Genomic DNA, 18477 nt, shown 5'->3' with positions numbered 1-18477 from the left:
GCGGAGCACTCACCTGCCGGATGCTCACCTGCCACCAGGACAGCGTTTGCAGTCACAAAATTTGGGGAGGTGAGGATCTTTTTCCCATTGCTCTCAGTTAGATCCTTCCAGAAGCCTGAACAAAATTCAGTTCCAATATGATTTTCTTAAACATTTGGAAGATGAGAGAAAACTTAATGTTTTTTAATTCTTTGTTTTCATGGCACTATGGAAGTTGGTGGAAGTGGAAGACAGTGGAATTTCATACTTGGCTGCTGATAGTCTCCTTGCTGGAGAGTAGGAAAACTGTAGGAGAAAACAGTAAAAAAGGTCTAGTTTATACATGTACAGGGACAAGATGCATTTCCAGTCCACAGCACACAACCAGCCTTGCCAGTTCCAAACCCTCAGGAAACTGCACCCAGGAAGGGAACCTGCTAAGAAAAGAATATTTTAAAATAAAGAAGCTTAGTTTGTGTGATTTTGGTCTGCAGAGCCTCGGCTGTGATCCCACCACACCTGAGGGATGCATCCCCACCAAATTAATTTCCTTCTCCTCGGGAACCTCCCCAGCATCACTGAGGAAGATAACCACTCCAAGAAGTGTGCTGTGGTGGCCGTCTGCTGGCCAGGGCTTCCTCTCCTGGTGCTTTGCTTTAGGATCCTGCATACCCTGTAATACAATTTGGAGGTACCTACAGTCACACGATGACACAATGGCTTTGCAAAGCTTCAAGACCAAGAAGTGGAAAAGAGGATGCCCTACAGCTTCCACAGCCTGCAGAGACAGGACAGCAGCATCACCCCGTCACTGCGTACCTCTCCTCCCCAAGTCCCCAAGCACTTGTGCTGTCACTCCATTATGTTCCCATGGGAGGAAGGACCAGGATGGCTGAGAGGCAGAACCAAAGCTGTCCCAGTTCTGCTCACTGCGGGTATTTACCTCTTCCCATCTCACCTCTGCCCACAGGTGAAAGGTTTCAGCTCCTCTGCATCCAATCGACAGCATCCAGTGCTTTGAAAGGTGATGAGTGAAATCCAAAGGTTTAAAACAATTCAATACGAGCCACCTAGGAAAGTGGCTGATGGAGATGCCCCCCTCCCAACCTGCACTCATCCTCCACCCAAATCCCCCCTGCAAGAACCCAGAACAGCCCCCAGGACTGCTTCGGGGCTGTGAACAGCCACAGCTTGGGGTCCCTATCCCCCACGTCCTCACCTGATAGCTTCAGTAATGCTGGTCCATCCTGATCCTGGTTTGCATCGTACCACTGCGCCGCTGCTGCAGATTTGGCCACTGCTCCCAGGAATGGCCTTTCCCAAAAGCCACCCACCACCTCTCCCACCTGCATCGCCCCCAGAAACACGGGTGAGACATAGGCTTTAGCAAAAATGTTTAATCTCTCCTTGATGCGTGTGTTTATTTACAAGTACTAAATTTGAAGAACATTAAAATAGGAAATAGCAGGATATTTACACGATCAAAGGGCATTCGGCCAGCCACGCTGGCCTGTTGCTTCAAGTCTGAAACAATCACAGAAAGGTAATCAGGACTCTGGATAATTATTTTTTTCCCCATTTAATTTTTTAAAACTATTAAAATCCTCTGCCTTTTGCCGAGTCCACGTTAGGTTTCCCCCCGCTTTCTTAAAGGACAGCTCGTTGTGCGCTTTGGTCGGGACCGGGCGAGCCTGGGAGGAACCCTGCTCCCCATCCTCCCCATCCCAAGGCTGGGGCCAACCCTGGGGATGGCACGGGGCTCCATCCAGAGGGACACACCGGAGCCAGGACCAGGGGCACTTCCAGGATGGATTGCACCGTGTTTTGAACCCCAAACGTAGGAGAAAAGGCAATGTGAGCTGAGGGTGAACAGGGAGGGTCCCGCTTGCCGCAGCGGTCAGGGAGCAGCGCATGGGGTACAGCAGCCTCCGACAGCAGTGGCAGAGCGGGAGGTCCCCAAAATACACGCTCAGGGCAGGGGATGATTCTCCATCTCACCCCATTTTGGGGCACAGGCAATATCACCAGTAAAAGGAGTCCCTGCAAATGCTTCTCAGCCCTCTCCCCACCTTTCCTTGCTCCTAGATAGGGTCAGACAGGGACTGCCCCCCAGCTCTGCCCCTGCCAGGCTGGGGCAAGGGAGGAAGGACGGGCTGCCTGGCACGATTAAGGACGCTGGGCATCACACAAAAGGCAAAAGTAGCACCAAGAAGTGCCAGAGGCTGTGGGCAGCATTGCAATGCCCACCTCGCTGACCGCCACCCTCCCTGTAGAGGCAGCAAGGGGACCGAGGGATGGGGAGGTGCTGGGGGGATCCGTTGATGGAGCAAACTGCAGAGGCCCCAAAGGTCCTTAGGAGGAAGACAACGGGAATCCATCTGCAGGATCAACACCATGGACTCTCAGCATTGTCACAGGGTGGGAAAAGCCAGGCCACAGCACAAGGGGCACTCAGCAATGGGAACCCAGAGAGCGCAGCCATGCCACGGCACTGCCAGCCTGCCGGGCGTGACCCCCCCGGGCACCTCTCTGCTGCCCAACTCCAACGCAGGCCCACCATGGCCAAAAAACTCGCCCGTCCATCCACCCCAGCTGAGAAAGCACCCACAGCATCATTGCCAGGAAAGCAACAAGTTAATAAACTCTATTCTTAGTAGTGCTTCCAGCTCAAGTTCGCTAACAAGGAAATTTTCAGGTGATGCTCTTAGAAACACATCTCCATCACCTCCGGCCAGCCACTGGGAGGGTGCCCCCATCCCTTCTCAACTGCCATAAAACCAACGCGTTTGCCTCCCTCAACAGCAGCAGAAACTCCCCAAAAAGCTCTTACCACTGCAACAGGTAGGACCCACACCACTGTCGAACAGAGACTCCAAAGCCACTGCTCCACTTCCACCAGACTGCAATGACCACCAACGCACTGCCAACCTCTGGGTGATACCCAGGATGTCCGCCAATGCCGCCCAGCCAGCAGCAGCACGAGGAAGAAGCTTTGAGCCAACCTTGCACCAAAGGCAGCCATGGGGACCCCTCTGCCTCATTGCAGCAGCAGTGATTTCTGCAGAGGAGCCCCTGAAGGACCCCCCCCAGGAGGATTCTGTCCCACCAGAAGGCCCAGGGAGATGCTGGCAGCTGGCGGTGGGCCCAGCGCGGGGCTGGCTGGCACACAGCTGTCCTTTAAGGCTCTCTGAGTACCACATTTGAGATGTGAATCTCTGAAGTCTTTCTTTTTGCTTTGTTTTTGTTTTGTTTTTTTTTTTCTTTCTTTCTTTCTTTTGGACAAGAAAGTGACAAATTAATTTCAAATTAAAAAAAAATAGATAACAGGTCTAAACAAACCTCTAATATTCAACACTTGCAGTTTTTTTGTTTTATGGTTTTTTTTTTCATCCATTTCTTAAAAAGATCAACTCAGACTAAAATCTAGCACAGTCATGCAATAGCCCACAGCTCTCAGAAATCCAGCGACAGCTCAGGGTTCGTACGTTTGGGAAACAATTATTACTCCTTTTTCAAACATAGTTTTGCTGTTGTGGTTGGGTTTTTTGTTGGTGGTTGTTTTTTTTAATCAGCATCTTCTCCTTTCCCTGCTTATTAAAACAAAACAAAACCAAACAAAATTACAACATAATGAGAGATGTGCAGGCTTCAAACGATTGTTCTGCATGGTGAGAAAGGCTTGGAAATTTCTTCCAGACCATTTGGTATCCTTTTTTTTTTTTGTGTAGTTGTTGTTTGTTTTGTTTTAACTGGCTGTGTAAATCCATTTCATATTTATATTGGTTCGATTTTCCTTCAGTAACTATACAGCACCCCACTGGGGCACGAGAATTAGATTGTAACCACATATATATATATACACATTTTTTTATTATTTTTTAATTAAAAACTTCATTATTTCTCCCTCTCCCTCCCTTAAATCGCAGATTAAGGGAATGGACAGAAATCAGCTGAGCTTCTTTCCACTTAGATTTCAACAGCCACCCACTCTTGGCAGAGTTTGGCCCCGTCTGTCGTGGTCCGGGCAGTGACAGGAGTTCTTGGTATAGAAAAGGAAAGGGTTTTGCTCCTTGTTTTTGGAAGTTTTTGGTCACCTGCTGCCATTCAGGGCAACATTCGGCACCTTTTCGTCTCTTGAAAGCATAAACCCGCAAGAATCTGACATTTCAAAGGGGGCAGGCAGGGAGAGACCCTGGGTTTCCAGCAAAGCCCCTGGCAGGACGGAGGAGGCGGAGAGGAGATGGGGAGACAGCAAGAAGAGAAAGGGGGAGAAAGAAGGAAAAGACAGACAAAGAAAGGTCAATCTTGGGTTGAAAGGCCTGCATAAGTTTGGGCTTCCCAGGGTAGGGGAATGGGCAATAGCTCCATGCTGGCCGAGCACGCCGGTCCCTCTGCTGGCTGGGCACCCAGCAGGGTTTGCTGAGGGGGTCCCTGGTCAGGAGATGTGGTGGAGCTGCCTCCCCATCCCCTGCATCAGCCCAAAACGATGATGGGGGCAGAGGGGGAATTAAAGGGGTTTCATTAAGGCTGCTTCAGTGCCAGGGGATCTATCAAAAAGACCCAGGCAGCCCCCAAGCCCTCGCAGCTGTCCTCTACCCCGTATCGTCCCAGGACAGACGTGGGCAGGCAGCGCTGCCCAGACCATCCCACAGCCACTGGGCCAGGAAAATGAGGACGAGCTCAACAAAATTACCAATCATCCCTCAAGGATTTCCTGGGAAAAGAAAAAACAGCCTTGGGATCTCCCTTCCTCTCTAGACCTCCAGCACCACTCCAGCAGCATTTAAATAAGAGCATCTATCCAGCTAACAAAACTCCCACCTTTTTTTTTTTTTTTTCCATTTTCTTTTTTCCGCACTAAACAACATTGAAATAAAACATGGCACAGGACATATTTTAAGAAATATCAAAGCTTAGGGATTTCTTCCCTTTCCTGCCCACCCCTACTGCCCCCACCCCCAAATCTCCCCAGCATCAGTTCTTTAGTTTATCTTTTAAAATCGTTTCTGTTAGTCTGTCGCAGAAATTTAGAATCTTTTTATTTCCCCTCCCATTTTTTGTTATAATTTTTTTTCTTTAAATTAAAAATTTTGTTTGTCTCGTGTAAATTGTGCAAATACAGCAGTTAACACTAGTGGCAGAAGGCCAGAGAGAGAGAGAAGGGGGAAGAGACAGAAAAAGAGAAAGGAGGAGGAGAGGGGGCGGCCAGCTGGGAAGAAGGAGGGGAGAGCAAGTCAAGTACAGTAAAAATAGGAGCCCACCCACCCCCCCTCCACTGAAGCAACAACAACACCCAAACGCCATCCTAGAACACCCTGTGGCCCAGATCCCCGTTCCTTGCGGGCTCAGGGGCTCTGTCCGGGCAAGTGATGCCCAGTGGGTCCATGGGGCAGGCGACCCCCTTCTCCTCCGCCTGGCATCGCCTCTCTGCAAGGTCCCTGCTGCGTCCCGGTTGGATCAGGGGGTTTGTGTGTGTGTCGAGGGAGTTTATCGATATCGCTGCTGTTGTCAGGATTTGCTTTTGTTTTTTTTTCCGCTAAAGCGTGAGGTTTCCTTGTTCGTTCATGGGAAGCGTGCGGAGGCACGGCGGCTCCCGCAGGTCCGGCCGGCCCCTGTCCCAAAGTCTTCTTCTGCCTGCGGCTGCTGCTGGCCAGCCCTCCCTCCTGCCGCCTCCACTGCCCGGGATGCTGGGATGCCCACCGCTTTCTCAGCTGCTTAAGGCCATTGTGTCGATCGCCTGCTCCAGCTTACTCCTCAGCCGCTGCCTCCGGGCCTGCTCGTCCTTCTCCAAAGCAGCTAAAATCTAGGGAGAGAAGGGAGAAGAGAGAGTGAGGAGATGCTCTCCTACCCAAAGCGTCTCATCGTTGCCCATGGCTGCACTGGCTCATCAACGGTGTTGGGGCATGGGGATCTGGTCCCATGGGAAGTGGCGTGGGTTTGTTCCTGTCCCTAACAGGGCCAGGAAAAGGCCAAAGGAAGTGCGAGGTGGAGGACAATGCTGGAGAACTGCCGCTTCACAGGCAGAGCCTGCCGGGCTCCGTCACGGGGCTGCAAAAATGGCCAGCAACTTGATTGAGATGCCAACCTCCACATGGGGAAATGAAGAAAATGGAACCCCAAAACCAAGACCATGAGACCTTCCCACCATGTCCATGACTCCAACAAAGCTAAAATCATAAGGAGGCAGGAGTTGTGTTTCAGAGACCACAATCAAGCTATAAACTGGTTCCATGAACAAGAAAGACCAAACCTATGAGGCTTCACCTGCCACTGGTGGCAAAATCCCCCTTATTTCTCCCCAAGGTAGACAAATAGGGGACACTGGAGTGATGGAGGGGGACACAAGATGGATACAAGAGACGCACCCTTAGACATCCAGGGATGACTTTGCTTGCTTGCAGTCCCCTTTCCCTAAACAAGCCACGATGACAGACTGCAGGGTGCAGGGATGGTCCTGGACCCTGGGCTGGATGCGGCCATGCCCACAGTGTGGGTGAAGGACTGGCAGCAGGGAGAGGGTGGAGGACAAGGCTCAGAATGGGGAGAAGGGAGTAATGAAGCATAAAACGAAGGGGCAGTTGCGCTCTCTGCAGCCAGGAGTCCTGTCTTACTAACATCATGCCAGCAGAGCAGAAAAGCTGCTTTAAAAAAACAAACCTGACAGAAATCTCATCTCCTCCGGTGAGCTAGTTGAGAGAGCAAATTTTTTGCAATTAAATATCAAGGCATCCGTCAAAGGGGACTTGATTAACCATTTCATTGGCTGCATAATTGGAAACAAACTGTTATATAATTAATAGACTTACTAGGAGGCAGGCAAAGTCCATCAGGAGCCCTACAGGTAACTTCTTAATGGGGAATCAGCTCCCTTTGATTAAGAGCTGCTGCAGTGCCAGCGGGTTGTGGAGCAGCACACGGGGCGTGCTGTGCAGCATCCACCACGCTGCCATGCAGGAGTCTCCAGCCACCAACAGGCTCTGGCTCTCCACCAGACTTTTTGGGATAGGCCCAGGCTGGTCCCTGTCTGCTGGGGCAGTGAGAGATGCCCAGTGGGAACCTCTTCCCAAAGGAAGGGGGAAAGCTGCATCTCAACACTGGTGTCAGCTCCTGAGGCAGGGGAAATTTGTCAGCGAGGGACAGGCACATCTGATTTACTTCTCCTGGCAGCAACAATCCTGGGCTGCAGTTTTACTTGCAAGAGCTCATAGATTCTGCCACAAACCTGCTCGCAGGGACATTCCCCTGCTATCCATCTCCACAGCCACTGTCGGCTGTCAAAATTCACATGGAATAAAATAACTATAATAACGCTCACAGAGAAATCAAAACCCGTGCCTGAAAGGTGGCTGAGCTGGAACCAAATGAGATCAGTCTGAGGAGTGAAAGAGAAGCCTCTTCCCCCTCCGCCTGCCTCCATCGCCTCTCCCAATAAGACAGCTGTGTATCCTGGCATGCTGAGGTGTTGAAAGATTCACAACCTGCCCCTGCATTTATTTGCTCCTCTTTTATCTCAGCCTTACGGAAACATAGCAGTCAAAGAAAACCTCTGCCGAGCAGAGAGAGACCTAGGTTTGTCACCTGCTGTAAGAAGCCAGGACCACTGATTACCAAGATGCAAGTACCCAAATGAAAATTAATTATGATTTTCATTCACAGCCAATGACAGCATATTATTGCACCGAACAACAGGAAAAATTATTCTCTCCCATTTTGCATCAAAGAGGGTGCAATCGGGCTGCATATAATTGTGCTTAATGAATGAAAACAAACAAAGGGAACAGCTGCGATTTATTAATCCCATTACAAATAATAAAAGAAGTTCCTGAGAACTGTGAACATGCTTGCGATGCTCAGAGAGCAGGCGACAGCAAGACACTCAACAGATGTCAGGCTCCCATTGCTGGGCAAGAAGAGGACCTGTGACCCTAAAGAGCAGCTCACTAACGCCACAAAGTCCCCTCCCTGCTCTTTCCCACACCTTGGAGGATGGAAGGCTTGGGGGACTTTTAGCCTGAAGGAAGCGAGCACTGGATGATGGCTGAAGAGTGATGGCCCCCCTGCAGCTGATCTAGATCCTCCAAACTGCTCCTGTTCCACTCTCACAGCAGCCACAGAACTGCAAAACCCCCAAAACCCTTCATGGCCAACGCGTCACGCAGGGACAGAAGGGTCTCCTGGATGCCATCGCATGTCATCTGGGGAGCAGCACAAATGCGTCATCACCACAGTCACCAGCGCATGTTCACCAGCTGCATGGTGACCACCACAGAGCCCCATCCCAAGCACAGGGTTTCCTCCCATCCGTGAAGGTAAGCCAGACCCTCCTCCTCACTCCTGCCAAGCACCCAGCTCCATGAGGATTTTGGCCACCACAGACTCAGCGCTGACCCATGGGCCAGGTCTGCTAGGACCTTCCTGTGGACTCCATAAATTCACACCTCAAAGAGGCACTGGGAGACGCCTCTTGGGACTGCTGCAGGGGATGGGGACCCCGTTCTCTCTCCCTACAGGACAAGAGGCTGGCTCTCCCAGCTCTCTCTCTTCTCTCCGAGCAAGGAGATCTTCTGGCAGTCTGTCATTTAAATAAGCCACTGTTCAAACACAGTCATCAGTCCGCTTTATTGGGACAATAAAACCAATACTATCATGTTATATGTACAGATCCATATTTTACTGTAGTTACATATTTTACTGCTTTAATAAAAAGATGCAGGGTGTGGATTTGAGCAGTGCTTTACTGAGTTAATTTGTGTAAATTTCAGCAGAGGAGTTTTTAAACATTCCTACTGATACTCACAAAGCAAGCACTGAAGAGACCACCCCGTTCCCCAGCATCCCCAAGGATCAGAGCCAGACGTTGCCTGTATAATCATATGGGAGTGGTATTACTGTGGCACCGGGTCAGTGGTGGCATATAGGGTAGGCACACCAAGATAATGCTGTGAACTCCAAGCCCTGCTGAGCTCATGTGCCAAATGTGTAGAAAAATAGGTGTTTTCCACATTACTCACTACAGAAAATATGGGGAAGGAAGTGCCGCCTACGCCAGTGCCTGGCTCCACACCTCCCAGAGTCCGCCAGCCCGAGCACAGCCACAGACTACACTGTCCTGCTGCATTTCATGGGGTGTTTTTCTACAGCAAAAAGCCACGGACTGCAGAAATGCTGGCAAAGGGACACAGCTCACACTCTAGGCTTGACTCCCAATTACCGCATCTTACCTCGTCTTTGTACTTGGTGATGTAAGAGTAGATTTCATGAAGTGCACTCATACTGTTGAACTGGCTGAGGTGTAACCGTGACTGCTCCGCCAAGTATGCACTCATGTCCTGGTCACTGATCGCCGGCATTTTAGCTATATCTGCATAATATCTGCAAGGTAGAAACAGAAGAGTGCATCAGAAATCAGGAAAGATAGAACGGGGTGGGTCCCAGTCGTGACACTCGCTGAGAACAGCCACTGGAAAGGCAAGGTGAAGAGCATCTTGCCTCCGAGTGGCAACATACTGTGATCACCCATTATAACACCGCTGCTCATCAAGGTCTCTATGCACTCCACGGAGTCAGTGTCATTAGGAACATAATCCCAATTGAGCAGCGCTGAGTCCAGCCCAGCCCAGCTCACCATGCTGGAAAGCCATGAGCTGCTGATCTCAGCAACCTCTCCTAAACCACACATTTCTCCTCTTTCCCGCTTCATTGGCATATTTTGCTATGAAAACCGAGGTTCTGCAGGTGTGTCTTTGAAATCAAAGGATCCCAGGCAGCAGAAGAGGCAGCTGATGTCTTGGGGCATGCCTGAGCCAAATGATTTGGTGCTTTCCTGCTTTCCTTATGCTTCTCTGATGGTTGCCACCAGCAGGATACTACCTTACATTTCCTAAGACACCTTAAGATTTGCAGTCCCATACCACAGCTGCCTCATCGATATGCTCAGCAAATACAGGGAAACCAAGAAACAGCTTATATGGTCCAGAATCATAGTGGAAAACCATAATATCCAATAGGATATAATCAAAACCCAGGGAGATCAAAGCTGCAGCATCTCGTTGCAGCAGGAGGGTTACACTAAGCAGACACACCAGCGAATTGGCCGCTGAGGTCCTTTCAGAATCCATGGTTGTGTCCACAGATCTCTATTAAAAAGAAACCCTACCCACAGCAAGCGAGCCCTGGCTGCTCCCACCACCTGGAAATACAGAGTGCCAGTCTCTTCCTGGTTTGCTCGTAACGAGTCAAACTGCTCAGTGAAGTTTCTGGTACAGTGATTAGCATCGTTAGCATCATCAGCCAAATGCTGAGGTGGAACACGGCTGAAGTACTTGGATAGGAGCAGATGGCAGTAAGACCACTTCAGGAGATGAATACCAAGGATCCACTCCATCCCACAGTGCTGAACTCAGCTAGTGATAAAATACTTGGGCAGCTTTTAGATGGAGGCTCTTTCACACCCAAAAAGCAATGTCAGAGATTTCCTAGATGGTGCTGAGAGAGCAGTGGTCTGAGGTGACAACATCTGACTAAATCAGGCATCAAGACACCAGAGAGATCACCCTCAGAGTAATGTCTTCTAAAGTTGACATTATTTCTACCTGTTCAAAGGAGTATTGGGGAGAATATGCCCAACCTTCTCAGTTCCAGACAACTTTGATTAGCAAAGAAAACCCACAGAGAACTTCTTGTCCACCCTTTTAACCCTGTAAGTGAAGGTCTCTGTGGGGAGGGACTCATGGGAGATGAACATACAAGAGAGACCTGCAGAAGAAAGTTCTGATGGCTGCCACAACGAGATGTCCAGGCAGCATGCAGGAGTTTTATGTTCCAGGTTTTATCACGACACAGAAGACAGCAGGAAACCATCACGTTTTAATACAAGTGTGCATGGCTCGTGTGGACCAAGATCCCAGTCACACCTACCATTCCCAGAGGACACCTACTACAGCCACGACCTCAGCAGCAGTCCTTTTGGGTTTCCCCAGGCTCCCCACCTCCCAAGCCCTTTACTGTTGCTATTCCTGCCTCAGACTGATGCCTGAACCAAGGCAGCAGACAGACTTGCTGTTGGGACTAGCAGTCCCACTCAGCCACCCTCTTATCATTCCCATCCCGCCTCTGTAAACCTTTGCGACGATAACTGCACCGAAAGCCAGAAATGTTGATTATGCCATAAATCCTCACAACAGAGGAGCTGTGAGAGATGCAGTCGTACCCTGCACAGGGAGCTCTGCCCCCTGCTCAGCTGCCTTTGGGACTGTACTGGCGGTAAGTGATGGCAGAACATCTGTCACCAGTGAGATCTCTCACCTCGTCCCCAGGGACACAGTGTGTCTAGACCAATGTTTCACTCTGGAATGGTTTTATACCTCTTTTCTCTGGGCACACACAGAGCTGAATATTTTTCTCATAGAGACGGCAAGGTCAGAGAAATTCACCTTCTGAAGTTTGTGATGTTCCTACGGGACCCCACTCCAAAGCCCCCTCCAGCCCCTGCAAAGAATTTTCTCCTATTACAATGCAGCTCATCTCTCATCTCAGCCATCAAATTTCAGAGACACCTTTTCTTCAGATCCAAGCCCTATCTTCCTCGAGGGAAGAAGCTTGTCTTTGTACTTGCCTGCAAGGCACCACACATGCCAATGGTGCAACAAAAATAACTGTGTACAAGAAAGTATCCAAAGGATGACTTAGGCTACGAAGTCCCACACTTGCAAGCTGAAGAATATGCTTATTGTTGCCTAGACATCTTTCATTTGGCTCATTATGTACCTGGTCTAGATGCTACAAGAGGGAGGAGTCCTCAGTTAAAGAAAAAAAAGAGCATGATCTATAAGCACAGCACAACAGCACAAGGGGAAAGTTGCACCAGCAACCCGAAATCTGCCATTTTCTAAGCCCGATGAAGTCCCACTTAACAACACAGCAACATTTTAACAGTAGCTGTATTTGGAGGGCTTTGGAGGACATCTCCTAGGTTTTTCTCCCAAAAGGATAAAACTAAACACAGCATTACGCCTGAGCGCCTCAATTTGCAATCAGTAGCATTCAAACCTTTAACACTGCACTAATTCAGTGGGACAGAAGGATGTCTCTCATCAGGTAACAGTGAACACGGAGGGTGCTGGAAGGAGTGAGGGGACCTGCCCCTCTCCCTGCTCCTCGGCACAGTCACAGCAGCCCAAGCCTCAGAGCATGTGCTCTCATGAGGATCCCAGGCAAGATGTACAGATGGATAGGAGATGGGAAATGGTAATTTTCAACCATTTCAGCAACAACTGTGTGCACGGTCATGGTGCAAAAAATGTCACTTCACTAGTCCAAGGCTGAATTCTTACTGCTCTTCGAAAGCAATCAAGGGAGGTACTAGCAATCCTCTAGCGCAGACCAAATTTTTATAAGAGAAAACATGAAGCAACCTAAAAGTGGAGGTTGCTTTTAACACTCCTCAAGCAAGTCATAAGTGGCTCTGTCAAACAGTCATTGCAAACTCATTCCAGGAGACAATCACTAGAAAGCATCGTCTCCCAGATGAAAGGATCACCATCCACAAGCATTGGTACAGGAGTCTTCCAAACAACCAAACCCTCAGTCTGAAGTTCCCACACCCATTTATGTCCACTGTAAGTACCTCAGGTGACACAACAAGCTATTGCCAAGTCTACTCACCTTTCTACCCAGCTCTTGTAGTTGGGGATGTCCTTGGCGTACAGTAGTTTGTTGGAGGGAGAGTCTTTTCCTAACTTGTGCTCAGAAGTTGAGCAGGAGTCCATGAATGTCTGAGCCACCACGGATAGGCAGGCATCAGTAATACTGTTCTTGTGAATGTCGAACACAAACTGGGGGTTCTTAATCACATTCACCCAAAAACGTAGAGGTAGACTAAGGGAAAAATGAAACAGGAGTCAGCACCTGAAGGAAGCCCAACAGGGCAGCCAACGCGCACACACCTCCAGTCGTGGAGAAGGAGCTCCCAAGGACCCAGAATTGAGCAAGCTCTTTTTTTCCTAGCACCCCAGGGATCGAAACAACCTCAGGTAAGTGTCCATTCTCCTCTCCCATCTTCACATGGCCACAGCTCTATGTGGAGAAATTCCTCAGCACTGCCAGCATTGATAAACGCAAAAAGGGCAGCACAGATCTGCAGTTTCTCCAAGGATCCACTCACATTGAAGAGCCCTTGCTGAGCCCAGGGGTAAAACCCAGCACAGTCCTCTTCTCTTTTATCAATAACCCTATCTACCACGCTGTGTGGCATTTCACACATCTCTTGTGTCAGAGAAGGGGGTTAACTGGACTCCTCAAGGGACTCATTAGCACATGTAACACCACAGAATTTAGGCAGCCTCAGATGCTGGAAATGAAGCTCTCCGTTGTAGAGGCAGTGGGTATCCTGGCCAGCCACCGACTGGATGTTTGCTGCATACTGACAACATGCCACCCCTCATGACTTCATTTCCCAATTCTGTTGCTCCTCTTCTCTCCCAGGAACATCTCAGGGTCTCCCTCCATCAGAAAGCCTCTCCACTCTGTCATCCTTCAGCACCAACACCCAGTGAATGCTTTTATCTTAGACAAAACACACTTCATTCCCCAGGACCTTCCTAATGAGGGTACCGGGTGCATGTACATATTTCATTTGTGAAGGGAATGGCCTCGAGAAATTAGCTCCACACATCGAATTAGCACCAAGAGATAAGCACAGGCATTAGTATGCAGGAGCCTGCATGCCCAGCCCCTGTGGAACGGGGCTTCTTTTCCCTCTTTGCCTTTCGTTCCTTCTTTTAATATAGAAAGCTGAGTTATAAATCAGTTCCAAGCACTTCCGCGCTCTCACATCTCCATTTAAAAATGTTTCTTTTCCTGCCCTGCTAATTGCCAACAGTTACTGAACTATACAAAAGCAATTTGGCTGCCATTTAACAAATGCCAGACATGGGAATGTACGTACCCATCTCCAGTAACGGCAAGATCAAAAAGATGAAATCAGCGAGGCAGCAGAAAAGAAAAATGCCAAGGTGGGGTTGCAGAGCCAACGCCTGCTCAGGCCCTGGTCCCAGCACAGCACTTAGGGAGGTCTCATCAGCCACTCCACTTCTCAGTGAGCAATTAGCTAAGCAGATAGGTTGGCTCTGTGGGTGAGCTCATAGAGGATGCATAGAAGGTTTTATGCTGACTTTGTTAGGGCACACTCAACTGTGACAGGAGGGAGCATAGAAACACCTTTAGGACAGTCAAGATGAGAATTGGAGCTGGCATCTCCAAAAAAGCCCGGAGGATGGAGAAGCCTGAGCTGCCTTTGCTCAAGGTGAGATGGGAACAGAGCTGCTGTGGTCCTCAGCCAACTCCAGCCATCAGGGGGAGTGTGGTGCCTGGGATTTGGGGATGGAAGGGCTGAGTGAGCATTGCATTCCTGGGATTTTTTCTGCTGCAAGAAGGCATGTAAGGGATTTACCCACACCCCAATACAGAGATACGGGCCTCTCTTGTCCTGGATCATTTCCAGGGACATATTTCTGCTCCCTCTGTGGAGGCAGTGGAAGTATTCTTAGCTGTGACAATGTTAGCTCCCCTCATCACACTGCCCCCTTCCATTACCAGTTACTCTTCCAGGTGTGCCTGACATCGTAATCATTGATCTGATGCTTATCAGCTTGTTCATCGAGGAAATCAAACATGTATTTGATGGCGAGGGGCAGCGCGCTCCCACGATGTGCTGTGCTGAAGATGGTCTCAAACAAGTCATCTACGAATTTCTGCAGGGTGCCCTGTAGAGGAGAAAGAGAGAAGGGCTGCTCAGCAACGCCCAGCACCAGCCGAGATGAGCATTTAGCTAAAGGTTGGTCTTTAAACTACTATCATTTCTATTCCTACCACTTGGAAGAGTAGCACAGTAGAGTCTGTGTAACCTTAATGGTTCTCAGTGGTTTACACTGGGAAAGACACTGCAGTGATGAGAGATCTCCTTCACTGCATGACCTGGCATGCTAAAAGCATACAAATAAAACCACCACGTAGACTAAAAGCCAAGTGAATGTACGTCATATCGTGGGGGCTTTGGGGTCCGATTAAGGTACTCAAGACCTGATAACAGACATTGCTGAACAAGCTGTCCCCCCATGAGGCAGGGAGCCAAGTCACAGGTGAGATGGCTGAGCCCAGTCTCTGCAATCCCAAGCCAGCATCTCCAGCACAGCCCCCCCGGCTCTCTGGGGACACCTCAGACACACAGCACCCATCGTCTAGAGAAAGTTTTGTATGTGCTGAGGGAAGGGAAACCCTCTGTGGTGCCAAATGCCTTGGGTAATTACCTTTGCTGCATCACTGATTTTGCAGCTTTATCCCAAACACCAAAGGGTGCGTGCCCCAGAGCACCTCTGCTTTTCAGTCCAGCAGCTGCTCAAGGATACAGGGAACAGTAAAAATGCCAAAGGGTGCAAAAAGCAAATAGGAAAATCCACTCAATGGATAGTCACTGAGGGTTTTGACGTGCTAAAAGATCACCTTCATCTTGGGAAAGAGACCAAGAGAATAGCTCCTCCTGTGCTGAAGCAGAAGACTAATAAAAAAGCAGTGCTTATCACTGTTGGGCAACCCAAATCACTACCTTTTCCCATTCAGATTTAAAGCCAGGCAGCAACTCTGCATCCCTGGGCCATACCTTGGTGGCTAGCAGGCGGGTCAGGTAGATTTCGGAGACCATCTTGCTGCCCCGGTCACCCTCTCGCTGGTCCATGTGATCATGGTTTTTCACTAGGTGCCAGAGCTTGGTGCCACTCTCCAGGTCGGGCGTGATCATGGGGGTCCGTGAGCGCAGGCTGTCGGGGCTGCTGGCTGTCCGCAGCATGCTCTCTGCAAGCACCAAGCAGAGGGAGATGCTTGTACCCTGTCCAGCTCTACCTCACCATCAGCTCCTGCATCCCCCTTCCCTCCACTGTGGCTTCAGGGCACATCACAGCCATGAAACGGTAGCTTTGGTGTCCAGCCTCTGCAGTCACCACACGCTGGGAGCTCCGCTGGGTCTGTCCTCACACTCCACCTGGCTACATTCAAGCCTGGTGGACGTATGGGAGCTATGACCATCGTGGAATGGATTCTGCAGAGGTCTAGCCTGCTCCCAGCATGCAGGTGCCAGAATCACAGGTGCCCCCTGTGTCAATCTGAGCTGACCACACTAATCCCTTCCAAACAAGGCTGAAGTACACTTGCCAGCACGTTCGCTGGAGTCCTCAACTCTACTCATTTAAGTGCAAAGTGCCTCTGTGCCTATTTTAATTAGACTTCAGGGGAATAAAGGGAGAGGATCTCTTAGAAGCAATCTGTCTTTCTCCCCCAAGTCTAACATGTTGCAAAGAGAGGTGGCTATGAGAGCATCTGCTCCCTCTGCAAGACCCGAATAAACAGCATAGTGCAGGATAGCAGGGGATTTGGAGGACTTTGTTCACATGAGCCACGGTTACGATCACTTGCCCTATGCTTTGCTCTGCAAGCCCATCCCCATGCTGCCTCGCAGGACAGCACAGCGGAGGATGCCCCTGTGCGCTCACCATATCTGCTGAGGGACTTGGTGAAGGTGGAGGAGTTGGAGATGTTGTATGCCGAGTTCTGCTTGGGCACCAGGGCTACCGAGGAACCGTCCGTCACCTGGGGGCAGAGATGATGTGAATAGCCTGCAATACCCAAGAGGCTCAGGAGGAACAGCCTCGCAGCAGGGAGAAACCAGCCCATGAGTGATGAAGCTACACTGCACTCAACCCCAGGGACACCCATCTCCAGCAAAGGAGACCTGTACGTCTACCTCTGTGACAGCTGTGGGGAAGGGGTCAGAACACCACAGAAAACTTGGCATGAAAACGATCTGGAGATGCCTGATTTAGTGCTTTTTTGAACAGAAATATCATAAACATGGGGCCAAGGCAGGAAAGCGACTGCAGACCTGGCCACGCCCTTGCATGAGCAGCATGGTCTGGAGAGCTGACCCCAGGCCTTGACAAAGCTGAGAAGGGAGAAGAGATGCTCAGGCTCCAAGCAGCTGGTGACTGCTCAGTGCTCTCCACTACAGACAGCCTTACCTGGTAGTGGGCCAGGGTGTTTAGCCTCTTCCAGTCATTGTCGATCTTTGTGGTGACATCTTCATCCTGCAGTATGATCCGAGCCATCCTGCCCTGCCGCCACTCTGTCCCCATGAGGGAAAAGGGCTCATGGTTAGGGGGAGATAGGAGCACAAAGCCAAGGCAAGGGTAGGAGCACAGTCTGGGCATCAACAAAAGAGCCATCCCCACCACCTTCTGAACCTCATGACTGATGACTATCAATACACAGCCAGGTAAAAGCTGTTTCTAAGTACGCTTTCCTTAAGACAGCATCGATTTGACCCTGGTGACCATTTCCTTTGCTCCTCTCCTTTTCATTTAAGAATAGGATTATTAACACTGTTCTCAATTATTGCTGGCTTCCTTGGACCTCAGCCATCTTAAACCTGCAATGCAGATCACAACCAGAGCCGAGGAAGCTCTACTCTCCATCTTCTCTGCTGGCAGGACCCACACTCTCATGCCAGGAGTCCCCACACTCAGTTAGTGCCACCAGCACAGCAAAAGTGGACTGGACAAGCATAAATGCTCCGGTCTTGCCAGGTCCCTTCTCCTGTAGGAGATGTGAATTTTCCTGCCTTGAACAGTTTTTTCCAGCACACCTGCTCTTAATCACATCCCTGCTTGGACTCTCTCTTACCCAGGTCCATGTCTCCTGCTTTGGGTCGCTGGGAATAGGGCACCCCCTTGTAGACAGCATCTAGTAGCTTCTCTTTCACCTGCGTGATGGTATCGCAGTTCAGCACCTTGACAGGGATCTCTGGGGCATTCTCGTTCTCGGGGTTCACACAGTTGAGGGTCTGCACAGCACAAGGAGCAGAAAGACTGCAGTGAGAGGTTGCGATCCACTGGTTGCAAAGCCAAGTCCAAGGACATAGGGCTACAGCTGTCCACAGTCCTAGTCTTCGCACTTGGGCCACTGTGGAGTTGCAGCCACATGGAAAATTTCTGCTTCCCCTTTCTTTCCACCTCTTCTCACCACCCTTAAATCTCCAGCTGTTCCCAGAATGGCAGCACAACATCAGTGAAGGAATCCTGAGCCAGCAAACCATGCTCAACTTACCAAAACCTGTCTGAGCAACAACGGGTCAAACTCCACCACCCTCCCAGCCCCACCCTGGTGGAGATCAAGGTGGTAAAGAACCAGCAGCAGGCTCAGCAGGGGAAGGGCCTGGCTTATCACTCAGCCAGATAGAGGAGATGGTTCAAAGAGGAAGAGATGTATCTCTCCCTTTCCTGCACTAACCTCAAGGTTCTTTGATCCTCACCCAACATAAGGGTTGGCTGCTCCAGGTAGCATGGGCTCAACAGCACCTCTGCCCTCATATCTGCAGGGCCATGGGGTTTGCTGGGAGAGGCATGGAGGGGGATTCAGTTCATGTTTGGCCTTCCCAGCTTCATGGCAAGAGCA

General features: G+C 50.1%; 1 protein-coding gene across 2 annotated transcripts in view; it reads right to left on the bottom strand.

The window, feature by feature from the left end:
- Positions 1–1394: 1394 nt before the first annotated feature.
- PLXNA1 (plexin A1) overlaps positions 1395–18477 on the bottom strand; it is a 122429-nt gene continuing 105346 nt past the window's right edge. For both annotated transcript variants that reach the window (XM_054076375.1, XM_054076374.1), the window contains exons 25-32: positions 17707–17866; positions 17046–17149; positions 16521–16617; positions 15635–15825; positions 14572–14741; positions 12643–12855; positions 9201–9351; positions 1395–5782 (exon numbers count right to left, since the gene is read on the bottom strand). In XM_054076375.1, the coding sequence (XP_053932350.1) occupies positions 5687–5782; positions 9201–9351; positions 12643–12855; positions 14572–14741; positions 15635–15825; positions 16521–16617; positions 17046–17149; positions 17707–17866 (1182 nt within the window). In that variant the 3' untranslated portion in view covers positions 1395–5686. The remainder of the gene's footprint in view (positions 5783–9200; positions 9352–12642; positions 12856–14571; positions 14742–15634; positions 15826–16520; positions 16618–17045; positions 17150–17706; positions 17867–18477) is intronic.

This window comes from Cuculus canorus, chromosome 11, assembly GCF_017976375.1.
Source record: "Cuculus canorus isolate bCucCan1 chromosome 11, bCucCan1.pri, whole genome shotgun sequence".
NCBI lineage: Eukaryota > Metazoa > Chordata > Aves > Cuculiformes > Cuculidae > Cuculus > Cuculus canorus.
This window is presented reverse-complemented; position numbering and strand designations above follow the sequence as displayed.